The sequence below is a fragment of the Bos taurus genome, chromosome 11 (genome assembly GCF_002263795.3).
Source record: "Bos taurus isolate L1 Dominette 01449 registration number 42190680 breed Hereford chromosome 11, ARS-UCD2.0, whole genome shotgun sequence".
Classification (NCBI taxonomy): Eukaryota; Metazoa; Chordata; class Mammalia; order Artiodactyla; family Bovidae; genus Bos; species Bos taurus.
Window position 1 is genome coordinate 1,396,518 of NC_037338.1, and position 26,772 is coordinate 1,423,289.

The 26,772-nt window shown below is 42.2% G+C and overlaps 1 protein-coding gene across 4 annotated transcripts in view; it reads right to left on the bottom strand.

Annotated features, from left to right (window-relative positions):
- The window catches only part of ACOXL (acyl-CoA oxidase like), a 339,747-nt gene that overhangs the window by 159,899 nt on the left and 153,076 nt on the right, over positions 1–26,772 (bottom strand). For all 4 annotated transcript variants that reach the window (XM_002691158.7, XM_059891623.1, XM_010809768.4 and 1 more), the window contains exon 11: positions 6,750–6,866. In XM_002691158.7, coding sequence (XP_002691204.4) covers positions 6,750–6,866 — 117 coding nt within the window. The remainder of the gene's footprint in view (positions 1–6,749; positions 6,867–26,772) is intronic.

Sequence of the window (26,772 nt, forward strand, 5' to 3'; positions counted from 1 at the left end):
TAGATTGGACATTGTATACAAAAGAATCAGAAAACTTGAAGACAGATCCATGGACATTATCCAAATTGAAGTATAAAGAAAAAAAAGAACATAACTTCAGTGACATGTAGGACAATATGAAGCAGGTTAACATCTGTGTAGAGGGGAAGAAAGAAAGAGGCAGAAGAAATATTTAAAGAAATAATGGCCAAAATATTTCCAAATTTGATGAGAAACTTCAACCCACAGATCCCAGAGGCTCTACAAACTCCAAACAGCACAGACATACAAAACCACAAAACCACACCTCGGCCAACATAATCAAACCCTGAAAATCAAAGAACAAGAGAAACTCTTAAAAGCAGTTCAAGTGGGAATATACTGCGAATACAGGGAAACAGACAGAAAAATGACCGCTGTTTTTTCATGAGAATCAAGAAATCAAGAAGCCTATAGAACACAGAGGGGTGGGATGGTGGGGTGTGAGCAAGGCCCAGGAGGGAAGGGAAATACATATACATATGGCTGATTCATGCTGTTGTACAGCAGAAACTAACACAACATTGTAAAGCAATTGTACTTCAACTTAAATAAATAAAATGGAAAAAAATGAGCCTACACAGTGACATTGTTAAGATGCTCAAAGAAAAATAAACTATCAACCCAGAATTCTGGGTATACTGCTAATGTCTTTTTTTTAAAAAAAAGGAGAAATAAAGACTTTCTCCAAAAAAATGGGGTGAATTCATTGCTAGCAGACCTATTTTACAAGAAATGTTAGAAATTCTTCAGGCAGAACAAATATGGTATCAATTAGAAATTTGGATCTACACAAGTAAATTAACAATGTTGGCAACTGAATAAAGAAAGGTAAAAAAAAATCTATTTTACTTATTTTTAATTGCTCTAAAACATGACTCTGTATAAGAAAATCAGTAGCAATGCACTGCATATTTGCAGCATATTTTAAAGTAAATTGTGTGACAACAATAGCAGAAAAAGGATGCAAGGGAGGAATTGGGAATACACTGTCCTTACACCACAGGGGAGGCAAGATAATAGTTTACTGTGGACTCTAAATCACTAAAGATGTGTACTGTAAACCCTGGTCAACAATTAAAATGTTTTCAAAAGAAGTATAAATAATGTCAATCAAGGAGACAAAACAGAATAATAAGCAATATTCATTCAATCTAAGAGCAGGCAGAAAAAAGGGAAAAGTAACAAAAAAAACAGATGGAAAAAACAGAATCAGCTGTCTACTAATCCAAACATATCAACAATCACTTTAAATGCAATTGGTCTAAACACAACAGCTAAAAGTCAGAGATTTTCAAGTTAGATTAAAAAAAAATTTTTCAAGACCTAACTATCCTCTGTTTTATAAAGAAACCCACTTCAAATGGATATTCAGGTTAAAAACAAAGGTATGCTAAAGATGTACTATGAAACACTAAGTCAAAGGAACATGGAGTAGCTGTAATATATTATTATGACAAAATAGATTTCAGGACAAGGAATGTTCTCAAGGATTAAGAGAAAAATGACATGATGATAAAGGGATCAACTGTCCAAGAAAATACAATAATCCTTACATGTATATGCATCTTAAAAATGGCAAAATACTAAAGACAAAAACTAATAAAGCTGAAAGAAGAAATGGGCAAATCTGTGTAGGACTCTGTGGGAGAGGGAGAGGGTGGGAAGATTTGGGAGAATGGCATTGAAACATGTAAAATATCATGTATGAAACGAGATGCCAGTCCAGGTTCAATGCACGATACTGGATGCTTGGGGCTGGTGCACTGGGACGACCTGGAGGGATGGTATGGGGAGGGACGAGGGAGGAGGGTTCAGGAGGGGGAGCACATGTATACCTGTGATGGATTCATTTTGATGTTTGGCAAAACTAATACAATTATGTAAAGTTTAAAAATAAAATAAAATTAAATAAATAAATAAATAAAATAAAATAACTGAAACAAAAAAAAAAAAGAACAAGAGGCAGGAAATTGGTAAGGATGTGCATGGTCTGCAGAGCAGAATAAACCAGCTTAACCTGACTGACATTTATAGAACCATCCTCCCACTATAACAGAAGACATAGTCTTCACAACGTGGAACTTATTAGATTTGTGTGTGTGTGTTCTGGGCCTTAAATTTGAAAGAACAGAATCTTGCATAAGATATTCTTGTACTAGAAGTACTAGGACAGCACTTCTAAATAACCAAAGAAGTCGAAGCAGAAGTTTTGAACTGAATGAAAGGGAAAATGAAAATAGTGCATATCAAAAGCAGAGGGATGTAGCTAAAGTGAGGCTTAGAGAAAAAATTTTGTACTAAATGATTAGGCAAGAAGGAAGGTCCCAAAGCCTTGGGAGATAGAGAGAGAGAACAAATTAACCTTACGAGAGAGAGAACAAATTAAAGCGGAACAAACGGAAGGAAAGAAATAATCAACATTGATCAGATCAGTCGCTCAGTCGTGTCCGACTCTTTGCAACCCCATGAATCGCAGCATGCCAGGCCTCCCTGTCCATCACCAACTCCCGGAGTTCACTGAGACTCACGTCCATGGAGTCAGTGATGCCATCCAGCCATCTCATCCTCTGTCGTCCCCTTCTCCTCCTGCCCCCAATCCCTCCCAGCATCAGAGTCTTTTCCAGTGAGTCAACTCTTCGCATGAGGTGGCCAAAGTACTGGAGTTTCAGCTTTAGCATCATTCCCTCCAAAGAAATCCCAGGGCTGATCTCCTTCAGAATGGACTGGTTGGATCTCCTTGCAGTCCAAGGGACTCTCAAGAGTCTTCTCCAACACCACAGTCCAAAAGCATCAATTCTTCGGCGCTCAGCCTTCTTCACAGTCCAACTCTCACATCCATACATGACCACAAGAAAAACCATAGCCTTGACCAGACGCACCTTTGTTGGCAAAGTAACGTCTCTGCTTTTGAATATGCTACCTAGGATCAACATTGAAGCAGATACCAATAAAATTGAAAGCAGAAAAACAATAGAGAAAATCAATTGCATTCAATCTGTTTTTTGAAAAAACAATGTAATTGATAAACCTATGCAAACTGATGAAGGGGAGAGAAAGACAGAGAGAGAGAACAAAATATCAGGAATGTATATGTCAATCCTAATCTCCCAATTCTTCAGACCCCCCCCAGTTCCTTCTTGGTATTCATACATTTGTTCTCTACATCTGTGTCTCTATTTCTGCTTTGCAAATACACTATTGATACTGTGTATAAGATATATATAAAGCTATATATATATCAGTTCAGTTCAGTCGCTCAGTGTCCAACTCTTTGTGACCCCCATGGACTGCAGCACGCCAGGCCTCCCTGTCCATCACCAACTCCCGGAGTTTACTTAAACTCATGTTCATTGAGTTGGTGACACCATCCAACCATCTCATCCTCTGTCGTCCCCCTCTCCTGCTGCCTTCAATCCTTCCCAGCATCAGGATCTTTTCCAATGAGTCCATTCTTCACATCAGCTGGCCAAAGTAGTGGAGTTTCAACTTCACCATCAGTGCTGAATAGTCAATGAATAGTCAGGACTGATCTCCTTTAGGATGGACTGGTTGGATCTTCTTGCTGTCCAAGGGACTCTCAAGAGTCTTCTCCAACACTACAGTTCAAAAGCATCCATTCTTCAGCGCTCAGCTTTCTTCATACTCCAAGTCTCACATCTATACATGACTACTGGAAAAACCATAGCTTTGACTAGACGGACCTTTGTTGGCAAAGTAATGTCTCTGCTTTTTAATAAGCTGTCTAGGTTGGTCATAACTTTTCTTCCAAGGAGCAAGTGTCTTTTTATTTCATGGCTACAGTTACCATCTGCAGTGATATAATTATACATAAATATAATATATAAATAGATACAAATTAGTTACATAAATATATAATATATAAATATGTGTTTATTATATGTGTATTTTAATTCATTATATAAATATATACATATTTATATATGTATATATAATGTATATATTTATATAACTAATTAAAATGCTTGTTTTAATTAGTTGTATAAGTTTTTACATATATAAATATGTATGTATGTATATAAAATATACATATATAAATATGTATATATTTATATAACTAATTAAAACATGCTGTATAACACACGGCATTGAACTCTACTCGACGCTGAGGGGATAGATGTATTTGCATGACCAATTCATTTTGCTGTACAGTAGAAACCAACACAACATTGTAAAGCAGCTATATTCCAATAGAAATCCATTTCAAAAAGCAAAATCAAATACCAAAAAGAAAAATCAGGAATGAAAGAGAGAAGTCACTGCTGATTCCACAGGTATTAGAAGGATGACAAAGCAATACCAAAACCAGCCCTATTGCTATAGATTGGCAAATTAGATGAAATAAATAAATCCATTCAAGAAGAAATAGGTAATCTGAAGAATCCCATATATATTAAATTCTACAGACAAGGTACTAAAGTAATTCCTATATACTAGAAATAAATAAGTGCCAGCAAAGAAAAGTAAAATGCTTAAGTATAAATATAACAAAACGTGTCCAGAATCTGTATGTTGAAAACTACAAAACACTGGAGTAGAAATCTAAGAATAATTTTTAAAATGGAGAGATAACCCAGTGTTCATGAACTGGAAATCTCAACATGAAGAAGTTAATTCTCCCCAATTTGATCTATAGATTCAACACAATGTCAAGCAAAATGTCAGCCATCTTGTAGATATTTACAAGATGATTCTAACACGTGTACAAAAAGGCAAAAAGCACTAAGAGCCAAAACAATTCTGAGAAAGGAAAACTCACATTACCCAATTCAAAGACAAATTTAAAAATTTAAAGCTATTAAATCAAATCAAAATTAAAACTATTGCTCTAATCAAGACACTTTTAAGAGGATAAAAGAAAACTGACAAACCAGGAGAAAACACTTACAAATCACATGTATGATATCAAAGACTCTATCCAGAATATATAAAAAACTCTGATACTCAACAATAAAAAAAAATTAACACCCCAATTTAAAAATGGGTAAAAGAACTGAACAGATACTCCACCGAAGAAAATATACAGATAGAAAACAAGCACAGGAAAAGATACCCAGCATCATTTTGCTCAGTCGTGTCCGACTCTTTGTGAACCCGTGGACTACACAGTCCATGAAATTCTCCAGGCCTGAGTACTGGAGTGGGTAGCCTGGAGATCCCTTCTCCAGGGGACCTTCTGGACCCAGGAATCAAACTGGTGTCTCCTGAATTGCAGGTGGATTCTTTACCAACTGAACTATCAGGGAAGTTCATTATTTACTAGGGTAATAAAATTACACGTGTTAGAAAGACAAAAAAATTAAAATTAAAACAAAACAAGACAAAACCTTAGAATAACAATGGCTGGCAAGGATGCAGAGCAACTGAAACACTTATACATTGCATGAGAGAGTATAAAATGGTACTAACTTTCTGAAAAACTGGTAATTTCTTATACAGTTAGACATATACCTACTCATTCCCCAGGGATCAAATCCACATCTCTTGTGTCTCCTGCACTGCAGGCAGACTTTACCACTGAGCCACAGTCTCAGGCAAATCCCTGAATTTCTGATGTTCACAATGTGGTGATGACATACAACTGCCCAGACAACATCTAGGGCTTATGAGACATAGATAAGAGCCAGCTGTAAAGTGTGAAGTTCTCTGTGACTTGATAGCACGATTACTGCTCTTTTATTCAATAGTGATGGGGCATCACTGCTGCTGCTGCTAAGTCGCTTCAGTCGTGTCCGACTCTGTGCGACCCCATAGACAGCAGCCCACCAGGCTCCCCCGTCCCTGGGATTCTCCAGGCAAGAACACTGGAGTGGGTTGCCATTTCCTTCTCCAACGCATGAAAGCGAAGAGTGAAAGTGAAGTCGCTCAGTCGTGTCCGACTCTAGCGACCCCATGGACTGCAGCCCACCAGGCTCCTCCGTCCATGGGATTGTCCAGGCAAGAGTACTGGAGTGGGGTGCCATCGCCACATCAGGGTGCACACCTTGCCCTAGTTTTGAAAATAGTAGTATAAACAGAACCTTCTTCAGAGGTGGAAAAATTTTAATGGGTTGAGTCTGTTTCTTTCAGAAACTCCAGAGAAACATCAGTCTGAGTCTTCCCAAATTCTTCATGGCTCCTGTTCATCAGGATACACAGACAATCAAGATTCAGATGTCAGGTTTAGCCTGACACTAGAGTTTAACCACAGACTTTTTTGTGTTTGCAGTTAAAAGTGCTGCTGTTGTTCAGTCACTAAGCTGCCTTTGGCTCTTTGCAACCCCATGGACTGAAGCATGCTAAGCCTCTCCGTCCCTCACCATCTCCTGAAGTTTGCCCAAGTTCATGTCCATTGAATCAGTGATACTATCCAACCATCTCATCCTCTGCCGTCCCCTTCTCCTCCTGCCCTCAATCTTTCCCAACATCAGGGTCTATTCCAATGAGTCAGCTCTTAACATCAGGTGGCCAAAGTATTCGAGCTTCAGCTTCAGCATCAGTCCTTCCAATTAATATTCAGGGCTGATTTTCTTTAGGATTGACTGATTTGATCTCATTGCTGTCCAAGGGACTCTTAGGAGTCTTCTCAGTTACAAGTAAACTTTTTAAAATAATAAAATTTTTAAGAAAAAAGGAAAAAAAGTAAAGCCTCTGCCTACCTCTCCTGTCCCACCTGTTAATGAAACCACAGACTCACTTGGAGACAGGGCAAACCCCTGGAGCCATCTCACCTGCTGGCGAAGGTCAGGGCCAAGGCAGTGGCCAGATGAGGCATCAGCCGCAGGGTCTGCGTTTGGTGCTCAATAATCTTGACCTCTTCCCTGGCTTTGGGTCCAAACTGCCTCCGGCTAGAGAGAAGCAAATAAACATAACTTTACCGAAATCTAACAGGCAACATCACCCCAAACACTCATTTGCCTTTAAATAATTCAGAATTGATGTTTTCTAACATGGTGCTGGAGAAGACTCTTGAGAGTCCCTTGGACAGCAAGGAGATCAAACCAGTTATTTCTAAAGGAAATAATCACTGTATATTCATTGGAAGGACTGATGCTGAAGCTCCAATACTTTGGCCACCTGATGCAAAGAGATGACATGTTAGAAAAGATCCCGATGCTGGGATCTTCTCGTGAAGGCATGAGAAGAAGGGGGGCAACAAAGGATGAGATGGTTGGATGGCATCACCAACTCAATGGACATGAGTTTAAGCAAACTCAGGGAGATAGTAAAGGTATGTTGCAGCCCCTGGGGTCACAAAGAGTCAGACGCGACTGAGCAACTGAACAGCAACTTCAGATAACAGAATGCCTGAGTCTTCTAAAACAGAGTTAAGATAACAAGATATCGAGAGTTTCTGAAGACAGTCCAACAAAAAGCTTTTCACCTCCTCTGGAAATTAACCTTCCTGCCATTGAAATTTTTACAGCAAAGTTATCTATTTAATACACAGAGTAATTTTTACACCTTAACATTTACATGGCATTTTATAGTTCCCAGTGCCTTGTGATCATTAATTATTCAGTTTTACTAAGTTTCTGACATACCCTAGAACATATTTCAAAAGGACTCAACGAGGAGGCAACGAACTCTGGTGCTTCTGTCAGATTCGCAGGCAGGTCATTATTTCAGCCAACTGCATCCCCCCTGGAGTTTCTCATGGGAAAGGCGATCTGTCGATCCTGCCTTAAACCCTGTGCACTGCGCACAGCACTGCCTCTCCCTCTCTCTTTTTATAACTTTTTTTTTTTTTGAGTCTTTATCGAATTTGTTACAATATTGCTGGTTTTATGTTTTGGTTCCTGTGGGATCTTAGCTCCTCAAGCAGGGAGCGAACCCTCACCCCCTGCACTGCAAGAAGTTTTAACCACTGGACCGCCAGGGAAGCCCTGGCTGCCTTTCTCTCTGATGCAGCTATGCAGGGGTGAACAGAGGCCCTGCTTCAAGCTGCTTGTAAAGTGGGGTAGGATGGTCCCCAGACATTGCCCAGCAATTAATCATACAGAATCTCATGGCTGCATAGAGCCTGGCTTGTCTGGATCACCCCCTGCTCTGTGCAAACTGATGCTCTACAATCTGGGCTTGGCAGCCTCCTGTCTGTGGACAACCCAACTTTAATGTTATTTCTGAAATATCTCACACACATATACATGCACATATGCACACAAACCTGTGCACACATACACAGGAGCACTCACGCGAGGCCGTCCAACGGGCAGCCTGCTGCAGCTCCAGTGCAATGAAGGCGCCCGTCAGTTGCTGCTGCTGTTAGTCACTCAGTCACGTCCCACTCTTTGTGACCCCACAGACTGCTCCCTGCCAGGTCCCTCTGTCCAAGGGATTCTCCAGGCAAGAATACTGGATTACTCAAGGAAGAAGAGGAAATGGCAAATTTTTTAAATTTTATATTTGATCTTTTTATTATAATTTCATGCTTTAATATTGTTCCCAGGGACTTCCCTGGTGGTCCAGTGGCTAAGACTCGCTGCTCCCAACGCAGAAGACCAGGGGTCAATCCCTGGTCAGGGAACTATCCCGTATGCCTCAGCTAAAACACACATCCTTCATGTGGCAACTCCTGTATGCCACAACTAAGACCCACACAACCAAAAACTATATATATTAAATAATAATAATACTGTTACTATTTGTAATTAAAAGAAGGGCCCTATGATCTTTTTAGTTCATAAGGCACCTAGAATTTAGAACCTGACCATGTCGTATGAGTATGAGGCAGTGAAAACAGACCCAACACAGGCACTCGTGGGCCCACTGTGAGCACAGGTTCATTTCCTATGAGCAGAGCTTCTCCGGTCCAACCATCTGCAGATGGCTGTCCGAGGAACATGACCCCAGCCTTTGCCCATGCCCTCCATCCATCCCGATCACAACAGGGCACAGTTGCAAACGAGCCTGACAGTCTGTAGGACGACAGCTTTGGCTGGATCATTTTGAAACCAGTAAGTCAGTCATAGACCCAAAACTGGTACCAATGTAGTGTCAGGTTATTCTACAAACTCCATCTGTCCCCACTCCTTTAACTGGCTAGAACTAAACATTTCACAGCATGGATAAAATCATATCACATTAGAATGTATGATCTATCGTTAACTTTTGGGGGTATTAAACATATTGCTAGATACCTAACCAATTTCCTTACACTTATATTTTATTCAATATAAAATATTAAACTGGGGCTTCCCTCACGGCTCAGTGGTAAAGAAACGGCCTGCCAATGCAAGAGATGCGGGTTCGATCTGTGGGTTGGGAAGATCCCTGGAGAAGGAGATGGCAACCCACTCCAGTATTCTTGCCTGGAGAGTCCCACAGACAGAGGAGCCTGGCGGGCTACAGTCCACGGAGCTACAAAAGAGTGAGACACGACTGAGTGACTGAACAACAACCGCTTCAAAACAGCACCCGTGGCCAGACTCACAGCTCACCAAGGGCAGGCCTGGTCTGTCTTCGGGTGTCCCAGCCTGGCCAGGTGTGAGTGGGTGGGAAAGACTGAAAGCGAGGTGACAGATGATGAAGGTCCTGCCATCTCCCAGCAGCAATACGCCTGACTCCTCCACTTCTCATCCCTCCGTGTCTCCTTGGGATGTTTGCTTGTTCACAGATGTTCTGATAAAAGCCCAGCTGGGAGACACTGGAGTACTGAGTGGGAAGTAAGCACTTAGGATTGTGATGGGGGAAGCAAATAAGATGAGTAATCTACCTTGTCCTTATGCCCAAGAGCCCACCCTCTGCCGGTCTGGGGTTGGGTTTTCTTCTAAGGACAAGAAAAGAAGAAATGAGGGACTTCCCTGGTGGTCCAGTGGCTAAGACTCCAAGCTCCCAATGCAGGGGGCCTGGATTTGATCCCTGGTCGGGGAACTAGATCCCACATGCCTCAACTAACAGTTCAAATGATGCAACGAAAAAGATCCTGCATGTTGCAACGAAGATCGGATTCCGTGTGCCCCATCTAAGACCTGGTACAGTGAAATAAATAAATATTTTTTAAAAAAAGAAGGAAAGAAATGAGTAGGTGGAAAGCAGGCAGCACCCACAGTCTTTCCTCCCCTTTCTCTGGCCCAAGACACCGATAGTCCTCCTGTGCACTGAGCCAGGACGTTCTCACTGGCATCCCATCCATCACATGTGTTCTGTGGCTGCTCCAGGTGAAAAGACGACACTCAAAGCTAACGATTCTTCTTCTGTCCAGAGATGCAGCCAGAGTCATCCCTGAGATCACCACCATCAAACCCGGAGCCAGGAGCCTGGCTCCAACACAGGCAGCAGAGAGAGGCGGCCTCAAGACTTTGCACTCTGAGAGGGCTTGGCAGGAGCAGGAGCCCTGCCTGCCACCCTGCCTCAGGCCCCAGTCTACCTCACTGAGGGCCATGAGGGTCCAGGCTGGTCCTCTGGTTGCCAGCATCCTTGGCACGCTGCCCTGAACACGGCTCACCAGACCAGAATCCCTGCAGCTGGCCAGAAATTACTGCCTGCCAGACATTCTTACTCTTCCAGTTTATGATCTATATGGACATAAAATTCTTCCTATCCTTTTCCTCCACTGGGTTACTATTTTTCTTTAAAAAGCCAGGTAAAGGCTATATTTTTCTCCATAAACATCATTTTATTTCAGGGCCAGAAAACAACCCCAAAGTCACTGAGCTCAAATTTTTCATGGTCTTTAAAAAAGAGTGTGCATCACAGTATCCATGTGAGAGGGCTGTGAACGATGCCATTTAAAATGATAGATTGGAAAAGCTATTTCTGGATTCCAGCGACTCATAAGGACTGGAGGAAACATTTATTTGGGGGTTGTTTTATTTCATTCCCACTCAATTTTGAACACAGCCGCTTAAAGCAACATTCATGGGAAGTGACACAGCTATTAATCACCCACGCAGCTACTACACGAGCAGCCTCTGGGGAGACACAGGCTGCCCGCCTCCCCAGCTCTCCCTCTGGTCTCTTCTCCCAGAGGAGGCCAGTGACCTACTAAAAAGATAATTGCTTTGCAGGTTTCCTGCTTCTGGAGCATCATTGCATCAGTCCTGCTCTGAATGACAGCCGGTCATACTAGAAGAGAGGAGTTCTATGGCTGGCCCCCCGTCCTTCATCCTGAGACTTCTGGGGGTGCAAGCTGGTTCACACCCCTACTGCCAGGGGACAGACCCCTGCTTCTCGGCTGTCAAAGGCTGACCTCTGCGGACAAAAGCTGGGCAGATTCCTGAGGCCCAGCCTCACTCCCTGTGGCCACCCGCCCTCGTTTAATAACTAACTCAGCCACAGACAGGATTCAAGGCAGCCTGTGAACATCCCACAGGTGACCACTGTGCCCCATTTGGCCCCAGTAGAGACCCCAGCCTCTCAGAGAGCCCACAGCCCATCTGACTCTGTTTCTCTCCTTCTTTCTGATGTTCCTGAACATAGGAACCCAGAGGGAAAATATGTTTACAAAGCAGGATATTTTTTTTTAATTTTCATTAGAACATAGTTGATTTACAATGTTGTGTTACTTTCTGCTGTACAGCAGAGTGAATCAGTTATACATTTACATATATCCACTCTCTTTTAGATTCTTGTCCCATATAGGTCAGTACAGAGTACTGAGAAGAGTTCCCAAAGCAGGATATTTTAATAGCACCAGTTGGACCTGGCAGATTGAGTTCAACTGGCTGACCAGGATGTGAAAACCTGGCTACATTTTTTAAAAGATTTTTTTGATGTGGACCATTTTCAAAGTCTTTATTGAATTTTTTACAATATATTGCTTCTGTTTATGTTCTGGCTTTCTGGCCACGAGGTATATGGGATCTTAGCTCCCAGATCAGGGATCAAACCCATACCCTCTTGCATTGGAGGGGGATGTCTTAACCACCAGACTACCAGGGAAGTCCCTAAACCCAGTAGCTTTTTATCCAGTAATGCATGAAACAGATGCCGGACTCCCAGCCCCAAACTTCACCAGACCCAACCCCACGCCAGTGTCAAGTTTGGGAACATGAAAGGGTTCAGACTGCACACAACTCTCACTGGTTTTTGTGTTTTGTGTGTGTTTTTTTAATAAGATGAACATTTAGTAGTTTGCCTGGAAGCTCTGACAAAGCAATCCTGCCTTGAAATATCAGCCTCTCCATGAGACCTCCACCATGTTTTAGGTGTCGTTCTTCAAATGGTCAGTTTTCAATCCACCTGCAGGAGAGATGGAAAGGTGCATGTATGTAGTCTATAAATAAGTGCCTCTTTAATATCAGCCTGCACCTGTTATTGCTTAGTCACCAAGTCATGTCTGACTCTTGCCCACCAGGCTCCCCTGTCCATGGAATTTTCCAGGCAAGAATACTGGAATGGGTTGCCATTTCCTTCCCCAGGAGATTTTCCCCACCCAGGGGTCAAACCCATGTCTCCTACATTGGTGAGTTCTTTCCCACAGAGCCACCTGGAAGCCCCAATAGTAGCCTTGGTTGTGATTAAATATGCAACATGGTTCCAAAGAAGAGTTCTCCAAGTGCCCATCCAATCCTGTAGAGCTCCCAAGGAATACCTTTTGCACCCTCCAGACACCTTTTTCCTCACACTTTTTAGCAGGCTTTTTATTCAACCAGAGAAAAAAACAGATGATCCTCAATGGTTATGATGGGGTCAGTGACAAAGACCATTTTTAAACACCAGAATGTTTCAGATACAGAAAAAATGAGGGTACTTAGGTATTAGGGTCCAAAGGTCTATAGAGAGGATTGCCATCCTAAGGGCACAAACACAGACTCTAGTGTCCATGTTTTCTTGCTGGAAACTGCAGAGATAAAGAGCTTTCGCTGTTACTTTTTTTCCGTTTATCAAAGGTTACATCAAATCAAAACCCAGGAATTTAAAGACCCTCTCCAATAGGAAACCCATGGGTCTGAAGTCATGGTCCACCCTAGTCTGGTGGGAACTGACATTCTCCTATCGTAGGCTGCAAAGACTGTGCACCCCATCCACTAGAACCGGGAGCGCAGCACCCAGGGGAGCAGGCTGCAGAACCACATGGGCTTGGAATCAGGCCACTTCTTCCCATCTGCACATGGATGACCCCAGTGGAGACCCCCACATCCCTTTCAGATAAGACACCACACAAGGCAGAGCAACCCTATGACTCTGCCTCCATGTTTCTGCTGTGTAGACCGTTTCTACAATGGGCTGTAGCCATAGTAACCCTCACTGTGAAGGAGCAGGGACAGCCAGGCCTGGGTCACCCTGGATCTGAAGGCTGACCAACTCCCGCTTCTTCTGTGAGGGCTCAACTACATCAGCAAAAGGGGTCCGACCCAACACACTGGAGCTCAAACTCCTTCACGATAAACCCCAGAGAACCTGGCTCCCTCTCTCTGAGTTTGTTTTCATTGTCTTCTGGTGTCTCTCGCTGCCCCTGGGGAGGCCATCGTGGGACAAAGTCAACATCATGTCATCCCAGGCATCACAGGAGGGGAGGTCGGACACAGGCTTAAAACCCAGGCTTTGAATCAGACTGGTTTTCATACAGACACTTGACACTTACCATTTTCTACTGAATGACTTAGACAGGCTGACTGAACTTTGGGTTCTTCAGGACTAACAATGACAGTGAGGAGGAACGGAGACACTGCCTATGCCTGACACATAGTAGGTGTTCAAGGCGTGGCAGGTGTTATCACCACGGTCACTACTGCTATCCCAGGTTCCTAGGATTACCCTCTATTCTATTCATCCTTGATCTAGGAAAGCCATGTAAAAATTTCCTCAAAGAAACACTCTCTGTTTTCTTTCACTCAAACAAAGCACTCCTCTATTCCGCATGAGTAAGACTGCCGTAAAAAAGATTTTCAGGGTGAAGAGGAAAGTCTCCTCCACTCAACACTGAATTAAAGATAATGAAATTTCTGACAGAGAAGAAAGCAAACTGTCAACTAATATGCTAGAAAAAATTGTGTGTGTATGTGTGTGTGTGTGTTGGAAAGCACGTGAACCGTTCGGAAAGCACCTGCCCTTCCTATGCATCCAAGAACACCAGCTAACTTTCTTCTTCCCAAATCCCAGGGAGGGACAAGATGGACAAAATGAAGCCAGAGGAGGCCGTGTGGGCAGAGCCCTCCTTCACAGCATGTTGCCATGGAAGCAGCAGATTCTTTCCAGAGACAGTCAGCCTACCCTCTAGGGGAACCTAAATGTTATTCAGGTGGTTCCCACACAAGGGAAATTAACTTACTTTTCAGAATTACAGCCTTAGTAATATCTATGATTAACACACTGGTTAATGTTAGTCGTCAGAACTGTGACTCCTTGTGATTTTTCTCTAAAGAAACTCGCATCCTAATGAATGCAAAACAAAATTACAATGGTGGGAGACGTGAGCCATAAATTACAGCTGAAACTCCCTGTGGTGGCTTAATGATTTCACTGTTATTTTCCTATATTTTAAAAATCATATAAACAGAGAGTGAAATCTTGTATCATCAACACCACTGCGGAAGTACTGCAGAAGCCCCCAGCGCTCTGGTCATTACTGTGAGGAAGCAAGAGGGCTGACCCATCTCTCCTCTTTGCCCTCCATACATAATATGGCAGCTGTAGGGTCCACGTGCACCCTGCCTGCCCAGAGAGCTGGCCAGAGCCTGCTGTCATCCTAGAGACACAAGTCTAACCGCAGCACGAGGAAGGAGACATACACTGAGGTCCAACACTCTCCAGGATTCTCCTTCACTGAGGTTAAGCGTGAGGAGATGAAAGCCAAGTGACTGAAGTTCTCTTTAGGGCTGACACTGATGTCTTAGGCTTTAGGCTGGCTTTATTTTTAATATATATCTTTATTTATTACTTATTTGGCTGTACTGTGTGGCATCTTCAATCTTTGTTGCATGTGGGATCTTTAGTTGCAGCATGTGGGATCACACCCAGGCCCCCTGCACAGGGAACATAGACGGAGGAGCCTGGTAGGCTGCAGTGCATGAGGTCGCTAAGAGTTGGACACGACTGAGCGACTTCACGTTCACTTTTCACTTTCATGCATTGGAGAAGGAAATGGCAACCCACTCCAGTGTTCTTGCCTGGAGAATCCCAGGGACGGGGGAGCCTGGTGGGCTACCGTCTATGGGGTCGCACAGAGTCGGACATGACTGAACTGACTTAGCAGCAGCAGCAGTCTTAGCCACTGGAACACCAGGCGAGTCCTCGCTTTAGGCTGGCTTTAGCCTGCTCTTGGCACTAGGGCATGCCTGAGTAGCTCAAGGGCTGGCTGCTCCTCCCAATCTCCCTCTCCAATCCATAGCCTTGGAAGTAAGGACGCCCACAACATCAGAGTCTTTCAATGCATAGACACAGTAGGTCTTTCCATTTATTTAGATCTTCAATTGCTTCAATCAGTATTTTGTACTGTTCAGCATATAAGTGTTAAATGTGTACCTAAGTATTTCAATTTTTATGATCAATTGTAAATTCATTATATTTTAAATTCTGGAATCCTTCTGTTCATTGTATATAGAGATACAACTGCAGACTTCTCTGGCACTCCAGTGGTTAAGACTGCACTTCCACTGAAGGGTTTGGTGCCTGGTCAGGGAATGAAGATTGCACATACTGACCAGCATGGTCCAAAAAAAAAAAAGAACTTGCTTTCTGCATGTTTATTTTGCATCTGGAGACCATGCTGAATTTAATTCTCAGTTCTAGGGCTTTTATAAATATTCGGGGATTCTCTATATAACAACCAAGTCATCTGAATATAGAAACACTTTTGTTACTTTCTTTCCAATCTGTTTGCTTTTTCCTTGCCTTACTGTACTGGCAAGAAATGCAGGAAATGCCAATTCAATCTCTGGGTGGGGAAGATCCCCTAGAGGAGGAAATGCAACCCACTCCAGTATTCTTGCCTAGGAAATCTCATGGACAGAGGAGCCTGGAGGGCTACAGTCTATGGGGCCAGAAAGAGTTGGACATCACTGAGTGACTAAGCACACACGCACTGTACTGGCTACAACTTTGATCACTATCTTGAATAGCGGCAGTAAGAGTGTATATTCTTGCCTGATACCCAATCTTAGAGGGAAAGCATTCAGTCTTTCCCCATTAAGTATGATGTTGACTGTACACCTCGGAGACGTTGTGGGTTCAGTTCTACATCACTGCAATTAAGCAAATATCACAATAAAGCAAGTCACATAAAGTTTTGGTTTTGCAGTGCATATAAAAGTTAAATTCACACTGCTGCTGCTGCTAAGTTGCTTCAGTCGTGTCCGACTCTGTGCGACCCCAGAGACAGCAGCCCACCAGGCTCTGCCGTCCCTGGGGTTCTCCAGGCAAGAACACTGGATTGGGTTGCCATTTCCTTCTCCAATGCATGAAAGTGAAAAGTCAAAGTGAAGTCGCTCAGTTGTGTCCGACTCCTAGTGACCCCGTGGACTTCAGCCTACCAGGCTCCTCTGTCCATGGGATTTTCCAGGCAAGAGTACTGGAGTGGGGTGCCGTTGCCTTCTCCAAAATTCACACTACACTGTAGTCTATTATGTGCAATGATATTATGTGTTTTAACATGTTTACACCTTAAAAGCTTTATTGCCAAAAAATACTAACCATCATTTGCACCTTCATCATTGCAGTAGTAATGTCAAAGATCACTGATCACAGATCACTATAACAAATACAACGATGATGAAAAAGTGTGAAATAGTGTGAGACTTGCCAAAATGTGATACAGAGACACGAAGTGAGCAAATATTGTCGGGAAAATGGTACCAGTAGATGTGCTCAAGGCAGGGTTGACATAATCGTCCAATTTGTAAAAAAAAAATGCAACATCTCGAAGTGTAGTGAAAAGCACAATAAAACAAGGCATGTGCTGTGCTCAGTTGTGTCCAGTTCTTTGTATCCCCATGGACTGTAATCCCCCAGGCTCCTCTGTCCATGCGATTTCCCAGGCAATAATACTGGAGTGGGACTTACGGACACAGCAGAGGTGAGGTGGGGAAGGAGAGGGTGAGATGTATGGAGAGAGTAACATGGAAACTTATATTACCACATGTACAACAGAATGCCAACGGGAATTTGCTGTATGACTCAGGGAACTCAAACAGGGGTTCTGTAACAGCCTAGAGGGGTGGGATGGGGAGGGAGATAAGAAGGTTCAAGAGGGAGGGGACATATGTACACCTATGACTGATTCATGTTGGTATCTGGCAGAAAACAGCAAAATTCTGTAAAGCAATTATCCTTCCATTAAAAAATATATTAATTTTTAAAAAAAGAATACTGGAGTGTGTTGCCATATCCTCCTCCAGAGTATCTGCCCGACTCAGGGATTGAAACCGTGTCTCTTATTGTACTGTACTGGCAGGAGGGTTCTTTACCACTAATGCCACCTGGGGGGCGAAAAAGAGGCATGCCTGTATGTACGTTTCAGATGCTCTTTATCAGGCCGAGCAAATAATAAGTGAATTCGTCCGTTTACATGTTTATTAGCCATAGACATGTCTTCTTTAAAGTGTCTCATATCATGCGCCCGTTTATTTATATACTGTGATGTTACTATGTTTCTTTTAAAGAGGCTTTTTATATATTAAGGAAAATAAACCACCGTTAGTCATATTTGTTTAGATATTTCTCTGTGTCATCTGAAATATACACATTTAAAACATTTTTTATATAATCAGTTTACTCTAACACTCTTGCTTTGGGACTTTTTTTTTCTCTGAATGTTTTCAAAAAGGACATGTCACTCTTTCCCTTCATCTATGTGATTTTGTGGTTTGTTTTAACTTTAGAGATAAGCAGAGGTGAGAGATGTAGGTCTACCCCAGTGGAATATGAAATAAAAATACCAACATGGTTAACTGCAGCAAGTGCCACTAGGCTGACCCAAGAAGGACGAATGAAGGTGAGCAGACTCTTGTTCCTATCTGCTTAAAATAGCCATTCCCTGCTTTCAGACAATCCCCTTGATCTTCCTCCTTCCAATTCACTTGGCAGACAAGTCCTTGCTTTAACCTCTCTCCCACTTTATTCTCTAATCTGCCAGGAAATTAATGCAGGTCTTGAGCCTCCCTAAACACAGCTTTTTCCAGGCATCCTTTTTCATCTCTGATTCTAAAAATTGAAATAATAAGAAAAAACAAACTTTGCTGTTCTGTTGGCATATGTGCCTTCAAGGAATATTTATTTAAGGGGGAAAAAAAAATCTCTTTGAGTGGGTCTATATTGTCATAATCACCCCTCCCAGCAAAAACTAAACATTTCATCCTCCGTCTCACGGCTTCTAGCTACCCAGTCGCTGGGCCTCACGTAGGTCCAGCATCTGCATGTCAGGTGTTGCGTGAACACATCTGTCATCAAGGTCTTGAACACAGAAATGCAAAGTTCTTTCAGCTGGAGTTGTCCAGAGAACACACCATCGGTTTGCTGCCCTTGTGACACATGGGCCTGTATGGGACCTATCCCATCTGTGGGTTTCCCAGGGCTCCATTTCAGGACATTCTCCCTTCATTACCCAGATTTCACTGCCATGTTTTGCTCAGAAATATCTGCCTAAGTCTGTTACCTACCTCTAATCCCTTCCTGGGCATTCCCAAAGGGCAATGCCATCATCTGGGTCAGGACAAGCCCATCTCATTTCTTCCTACTGATGTATCCCTGCACATACTTGAACATCAAAAAGAAAATAATCTGGCAGCTGTTTTCTTTACAAAAGCCATTTCCAAAATTAACAATTTATTATGCTTGTGACAAAAATAATTCATCTGCTTTGCAGAGATGCTGTCTGAAAAGAAACTTCCACAGGGTCATTTGAGTTTTTGTGTACAATCTTGGGATACGGGAAATTAGCCAAATCATGGGATGCTAAAGAATGCAACACAAGTTGACAGCCTTGGGGAATGGTTTTCCAAGAGGCTTGGGGAACCTGGTGGAGACTCGACTAGAGGACCTGCCAGTGATCAGGAGACCAGGGTCTTCGTACCGCTTCTATCAGGACTGAATCTGAGAAAAGAGCACACTTCTGAACTTTGCTCAAAAGGGAAATCCAATTTTCATCCCCAGCTGGACTCCACTATTTTTGCTGACCCTGCATACGAAGGTACTGATACTCAAATGCTTCTCATTTAATCACTGAAAATTATCTCCAAAACAACTCTTAAAGTCTCAGGAAATTATCTTAAGGGCATTAAGCAAATGCAGAAACATCTATTCCAAAAAATCTAAATTCAAATCTTATTTGAACCTCATCCCTCATCTCATCTCTCATTTGAACCCACTCACAACTACCTCATCCCCCAACGAGCTCCCCCAGTAGCTCAGTGTGATGGCAGCTAAGCAGGTAGATGCAGCCAAGAAGATAGGGCTCCCCCTCCCACTACCTCCCAGTCTAGGACTATGGTTTCATGCAGTCCACTGGCATCTCTCATTCACTCCACCCCTTCACTCCCAGCTCCACATTAGAGAAACTTCATTCCAGGCAGATACAGCCAAGAGGGGGGCTTCCCTGGTGGCTCAGCAATAAAGAATCTGCCTGCAATGCAGGAGATGCATGTTCAACCCATGAGTCGGGAAGATCCCCCTGGAGAAGGAAATGGCAACCCACTCCAGTATTCTTGCCTGGGAAATCCCATGGATAGAGAAGCCTGGTGGGCCACAGTCCATCAGGTCACAAAGAGTTGAACATGACTTAGTGACTAAACAACAGACAATAGGACCACAGCTCCTTTCCCCCACCTGGCCCCCATTCATAGGGCATGAGCTCCACTCCAGACACAACAGGTCAAGAATCGTGAATCTTGAGCATCCATGACTTGGCTTGCTTCTAGCATGAAGATCTCATGCCAGGAAGAATAAGCTGGGAAGACCAGAAGCTACCATCCCTGTCCAGAAGTCTTGCTTGCAGAGGTGCCATATCAGGAGAAGCAAGTTATTGACTCACTCTCAGCTCTGAATATTACAGAGACTGCGCAAGAAGAGAGGCAAGATGTTAGAACAGATAATTCTTCAGTTTTGTGTAGGAGACTAACTATTTTGGTAACAAAGTAAGCAGAAGATCATGCCTAGGAGTGTTGTTTCAAACAACGGAGATCTTGATGGTGAGCAACTAAGAGTCCCTGGTAGCTCTTTTGATTCTTTTAGCAGCAAGCTAAAAGATGATAAGCTCAGTGAAATGGTAGATCAGCCAGAAGTTTAACAGAAAGAATCAGGGAAAGAGATAGCTAAGCAGAGTCCTCTCTGGTTGGAGCAGCCTCAGACTGGAAACATCGTGCCCATGCAAAGGGACCCAACTTTAAGTGTAACAGACTGTGGCATAATGTACGCTTCAGGGCACTGGTTAAAACAACACAGCAATCAGCTAGTGACTAATGAGAACCGCAAACTGGCTTGATACAGATCATCCCAAAGCTTACGGGGGATATATAAATAGCAGCATGATTTACAAATGCAAACATAAGGCAGCAATCTAACTGTCCGAGAGCAAATGAATGGATAGAGAAGATGTGTTGCATATATACAATGGAACACCACCCAGCCATAAAAAAGACTGGCATTTTGCAGCAACATGGACGGACCTGGAGGGCATTACGCTAAGTGAAATAGTAAGTCAGACAGAGAGAAGCAAATACTCTTTGCTTGTATGATATCTCTTACACGTGGAATCTAAAACATAACAATGACGTAGTGAATACAGCATAAAAGAAGCAGACTCGTGAACACAGAGGACAAACTAGTAGTTACCCGTGGAAAGCGGCAAGGGGTGGGGAAGACCAACATAGAGGTAGAGGTACAAACTATTAGGTGTAAAATAAACTACAAGGTATATTACACAACACAGGGGAATATAACCAATATTTTTATAATAACCATAAGTGGAGTATAACTTTAAAAATTGTGAATCACTATATTATACACTTGTAACCTATATAATATTTTATATCAACTATACTTCAATAAAAATTTTTAATTAAGAAAAACAATAAAAAGCTCACTGGGGAGATGAGGGAAGGTGATGAACAGAGCCACAGTCTCCCAGGCACTCAGCCACACAGCCACATGCTCAAGCCAGCACCCCTGCACACACAGCATCAGACTACACACTGCAGCAGCAACAGATCCCACTTAAACAGTCCATTCAAGTCACTAAACAAATAATCCAGTTAACAACAGCAACAAGCCCCAGAAGGGGGGACCCACTATGCAGTGTTGTTATATTATTCATCTCTTGTCTTAAAAAAAAAAATTTACAAAACGCACAAAGAAACAGGTACGTGTGACCCTAATAGGAAAAAATGCAAGCCATAAAAGCTGCCTTTGAGGTGACCCAGATACTGGACTTAGAAAACAAGCAATTCAAAGCAGTTGTTGTAACTATATTCACAAGAAAAGTGAACGGAGGAGGAGGAGCCAAGATGGCGGAGGAGTAGGACGGGGAGAACACTTTCTCCCCCACAAATTCATCAAAAGAGCATTTAAACGTTGAGTAAATTCCACAAAACAACTTCTGAATGCCGGCAGAGAATATCAGGCACCCAGAAAAGCAACCCAACTCGTCGAAAGGAGGTAGGAAAAAATATAAAAGACAAAAAAAGAGACAAAAGAGGGAGGGATGGAGTTCCATCCCTGGAAGGGAGTCTTAAAAAGAGAGAAGTTTCCAAACACCAGGAAACCTTCTCACTGCCGAATCTGGGCCGAGCTTTGGAAGCACAGAGGGCAACATAACAGGGAGAAAAAATTAACAATTAAAACTCGCAGATTGCGAGCCCTACGGTAACTCCCCCAGCGGATAAGCAGCGCAGACGCCTGCACACGCCATTAGCAAGCGGGGGCTGGGCAGGGAGGCGCGGCGCGGGCTGCATCGCTCAGAGTAAGAATCTGGCCTGAATTGAGCGCTATCTGAGCGAAATAATTTGGGCTAGCAAACCAGACTGTGGGACATCTACCACGCGAAAAGCCAGCCCCAACCTAAGACACCGCCAGGCCCGTGCACGGAACAAAGGACTGAACAGAGATAGTCGGCTGCAGACCTTCCCCCTCCGGTAACAGGCAGCCAGAGCCGGAAGGGGACAATCGCAGCCCCAGAGAGACATTATCTATAAAACTGTAAGCAGGCTTCTTTGCTAGCTAAAACTGCTTGGGGGTCCAGACGGTCAACATCTGCCTGAGAAGGTGCGCCGGTTTTACACCCAGATAACTGAGTGGCGGGGAGGCGATAAGTCGCAGCATTGGCATTCGCCAAACACCTCATCACCTGAGCTGCTCGGACCTGGGAAGAGCACAAAATGCAGGCCCAACAGAGTCTGCGCCTCTGAGGACTACCCGAGTGCCTGAACCTGAGTGGCTTGGACCGGGGAGGTACATGCAGCCCAGGGCCGGCCTCGGATTGTTCTCGGCGGAACAACCTAGAGCCCAAGCAGTGTGGGCAGGGAGGCTACACGCGCTGTGAGCGGGGGTAGACCCAGTGTGGCTGAGGCACTGCGAGCGCACGCCAGTGTTATTTGTTTGCAGCATCCCTCCCTCCCTCCCCACAGCGCGACTGAACAAGTGAGCCTAAGAAAAAAAAAAAGTTTCCCCCACCGTCCCCTTTGTGTCAGGGCGGAAGCCAGACACTGAAGAGACCAGCAAACAGAAGAAGTTATAACAGAGGGAAACGCCTTGGAAGCTACGGGCAATAGATTAAAACCCCGTGGTTACTACGGACTACATAGGAAGGGGCCTATAGGTCTTGAGAAATATAAGTCGGATCAAGGAACTAGCCAAAAATGAACTGAACCCACCATACAACAAAACCAGAGAAAGTCCTAGATATATTTTTACTATTTTTACGATCATTCTTTCTTTCTTTTTTTTTAATTAAAAAAAAATTTTTAAGTCCTCTATTGTTCCTTTAATTTTCACTTTTATAACCTATTACTTTGCAAAAAAAAAAAAGACCCTATTTTTTTCTTCTTCAGCAAACTTCATATATATATATTTTATAATTTTTTGACCTTTTTTTTTTTTTTTTTCTTCTTTTCTTTAACATTGTATTTTTGAAATTCCAAACTCTACTCTAGTTTTTTAATTTTAGCTTTTTGGTATATGTTATCAATTTTGTACCTACAGTTTTTTTTATAATTTCTGTGACTTTTTTTTTTTTTCTGTTTCATTCTCTTCTTCTTTTATATAACATTGTATATCTGAAATTCCAAACTCTACTCTAGATTTTTAATTTATGCTTTTTGGTATTTGATATCAAATTTGTACCTGTATTTTCTTTATAATTTTTGCGACATTGCTTTTGTTTGTTTGTTTTCTCTCTTTATGTTTCTTCTTCCTTTTTTTTAACATTGTATTTTTGAAATTCTAAACTCTACTCTAGATTTTTAATTTTTGCTTTTTGGTATTAGTTATCAATTTTGTACCTGTATTTTCTTTATAATTTTCGCGACCTTGTTTGTTTTTCTTTGTTCATTTTTTCTCTCTTTCTTTTCCTTCTTCTTTTCTTTAACATCGTATTTTTGAAATTCCAAACTCTACTCTAGATTTTTAATTTTTGCTTTTATGTATTTGTTACCAATTTTGTACCTTTAAGAACCCAATGTTCAGGACCCATTTTTCACTACAGAGCGAGATTACTGGCTTGACTGCTCTCTCTCCCTTTGGACTCTCCTTTTTCTCCACCAGGTCGCCTGCGTCTCCTCCCTAACCCCTCTCTACTTTACCCAACTCTGTGAGTTTATGTGTGTTCCAGATGGTGAAGAACACTTAGGGAACTGATTACTGGCTGGATCTGTCTCCCTCCTTTTCATTCCCCCCTTTTATCGCTCTGGCCACCTCTGTCTCCTTCCTCCTTCTTCTCTTCTCTGTGTAACTCCGTGAACATCTCTGAGTGGTCCAGTTGTGGAGTGCACATAAGGAAGTGACTACTGGCTAGCCCACTCTCTCCACTATTGATTCCACCTCATCTCATTTGGGTCACCTCTAACTCCCTCCTCCCTCTTCTCTTCTCCATGTAACGCTGTGAACCTCTCTGAGTGACCCTCACAGTAGAGAAACTTTTCATCTTTAATGTAGATGTTTTATCAATGGTGCTGTATAGAAGGAGAAGTTTTGAAACTACTGTAAAAATAAGACCGATAACTGGAAGCAGGAGGCTTAAGTCCAAACCCTGACTCCAGGGAACTCCTGACTCCAATGAACATTAATTGACAGGAGCTCATCAAACGCCTCCAAACCGACACTGAAACCAAGCACCACACAAGGGCCAACAAGTTCCAGGGCAAGACATACCAAGCAAATTCCCCAGCAACAAAGGAGCACAGCCCTGAGCTTCAAGATACAAGCTGCCCATAGTCACCCCAAAACCATAGACATCTCATAACTCATTACTGGACACCCACCAGAACACCGACACAAGCTTCCCTAACCAGGAAACCTTGACAAGCCACCTGTACAAACCCACACACAGCGAGGAAACGCCACAATAAAGAGAACTCCACAAACTGCCAGAATATAGAAAGGACACCCCAAACTCAGCAATTTAAACAAGATGAAGAGACAGAGGAATACCCAGCAGATAAAGGAACAGGATAAAAGCCCACCAAACCAAACAAAAGAGGAAGAGATAGGGAATCTACCTGATAAAGAATTCCGAATAATGATAGTGAAATTGATCCAAAATCTTGAAATCAAAATGGAATCACAGATAAATAGCTTGGAGACTAAGATTGAGAAGATGCAAGAAAGGTTTAACAAGGACCTAGAAGAAATAAAAGAGAGTCAATATAAAATGAATAATGCAATAAATGAAATTAAAAACACTCTGGAGGCAACAAATAGTAGAATAACAGAGGCAGAAGATAGGATTAGTGAATTAGAAGATAGAATGGTAGAAATAAATGAATCAGAGAGGATAAAAGAAAAACGAATTAAAAGAAATGAGGACAATCTCAGAGACCTCCAGGACAATATTAAATGCTACAACATTCGAATCATAGGGGTCCCAGAAGAAGAAGACAAAAAGAAAGACCATGAGAAAATACTTGAGGAGATAATAGTTGAAAACTTCCCTAAAATGGGGAAGGAAATAATCCCCAAGTCCAAGAAACCCAGAGAGTCCCAAACAGGATAAACCCAAGGAGAAACACCCCAAGACACATATTAATCAAATTAACAAAGATCAAACACAAAGAACAAATATTAAAAGCAGCAAGGGAAAAACAACAAATAACACACAAAGGAATTCCCATAAGGATAACAGCTGATCTTTCAATAGAAACTCTTCAAGCCAGGAGGGAATGGCAAGACATACTTAAAATGATGAAAGAAAATAACCTACAGCCCAGATTATTGTACCCAGTAAGGATCTCATTCAAGTATGAAGGAGAAATCAAAAGCTTTTCAGACAAGCAAAAGCTGAGAGAATTCTGCACCACCAAACCAGCTCTCCAACAAATACTAAAGAATATTCTCTAGACAGGAAACACAAAAACGGTGTATAAGTTCAAACCCAAAACAATAAAGTAAATGGAAATGGGATCATATTTATCAGTAATTACCTTAAACGTAAATGGGTTGAATGCCCCAACCAAAAGACAAAGACTGGCTGAATGGATACAAAAACAAGACCCCTACATATGTTGTCTACAAGAGACCCACCTCAAAACAGGGGACACATACAGACTGAAAGTGAAGGGCTGGAAAAAGATTTTCCATGCAAATAGGGACCAAAAGAAAGCAGGAGTAGCAATACTCATATCAGATAAAATAGACTTTAAAACAAAGGCTGTGAAGAGAGACAAAGAAGGTCACTACATAATGATCAAAGGATCAATCCAAGAAGAAGATATAACAATTATAAATATATATGCACCCAACATGGGAGCACCACAATATGTAAGACAAATGCTAACAAGTATGAAAGGAGAAATTAACAATAACACAATAATAGTGGGAGACTTTAATACCCCACTCACACCTATGGATAGATCAACTAAACAGAAAATTAACAAGGAAACACAAACTTTAAATGATACAATAGACCAGTTAGACCTAATTGATATCTATAGGACATTTCATCCCAAAACAATGAATTTCACCTTTTTCTCAAGCGCACATGGAACCTTCTCCAGGATAGATCACATCCTGGGCCATAAAGCTAGCCTTGGTAAATTCAAAAAAATAGAAATCATTCCAAGCATCTTTTCTGACCACAATGCAATAAGATTAGATCTCAATTACAGGAGAAAAACGATTAAAAATTCCAACATATGGAGGCTGAACAACACGCTGCTGAATAACCAACAAATCACAGAAGAAATCAAAAAACAAATCAAAATTTGCATAGAAACGAATGAAAATGAAAACACAACAACCCCAAACCTGTGGGACACGGTAAAAGCAGTCCTAAGGGGAAAGTTCATAGCAATACAGGCATACCTCAAGAAACAAGAAAAAAGTCAAATAAATAACCTAACTCTACACCTAAAGCAACTAGAAAAGGAAGAAATGAAGAACCCCAGGGTTAGTAGAAGGAAAGAAATCTTAAAAATTAGAGCAGAAATAAATGCAAAAGAAACAAAAGAGACCATAGCAAAAATCAACAAAACCAAAAGCTGGTTCTATGAAAGGATAAATAAAATTGACAAACCATTAGCCAGACTCATCAAGAACCAAAGGGAGAAAAATCAAATCAATAAAATTAGAAATGAAAATGGAGAGATCATAACAGACAACATAGAAATACAAAGGATCATAAGAGACTACTATCAACAATTATATGCCAATAAAATGGACAACGTGGAA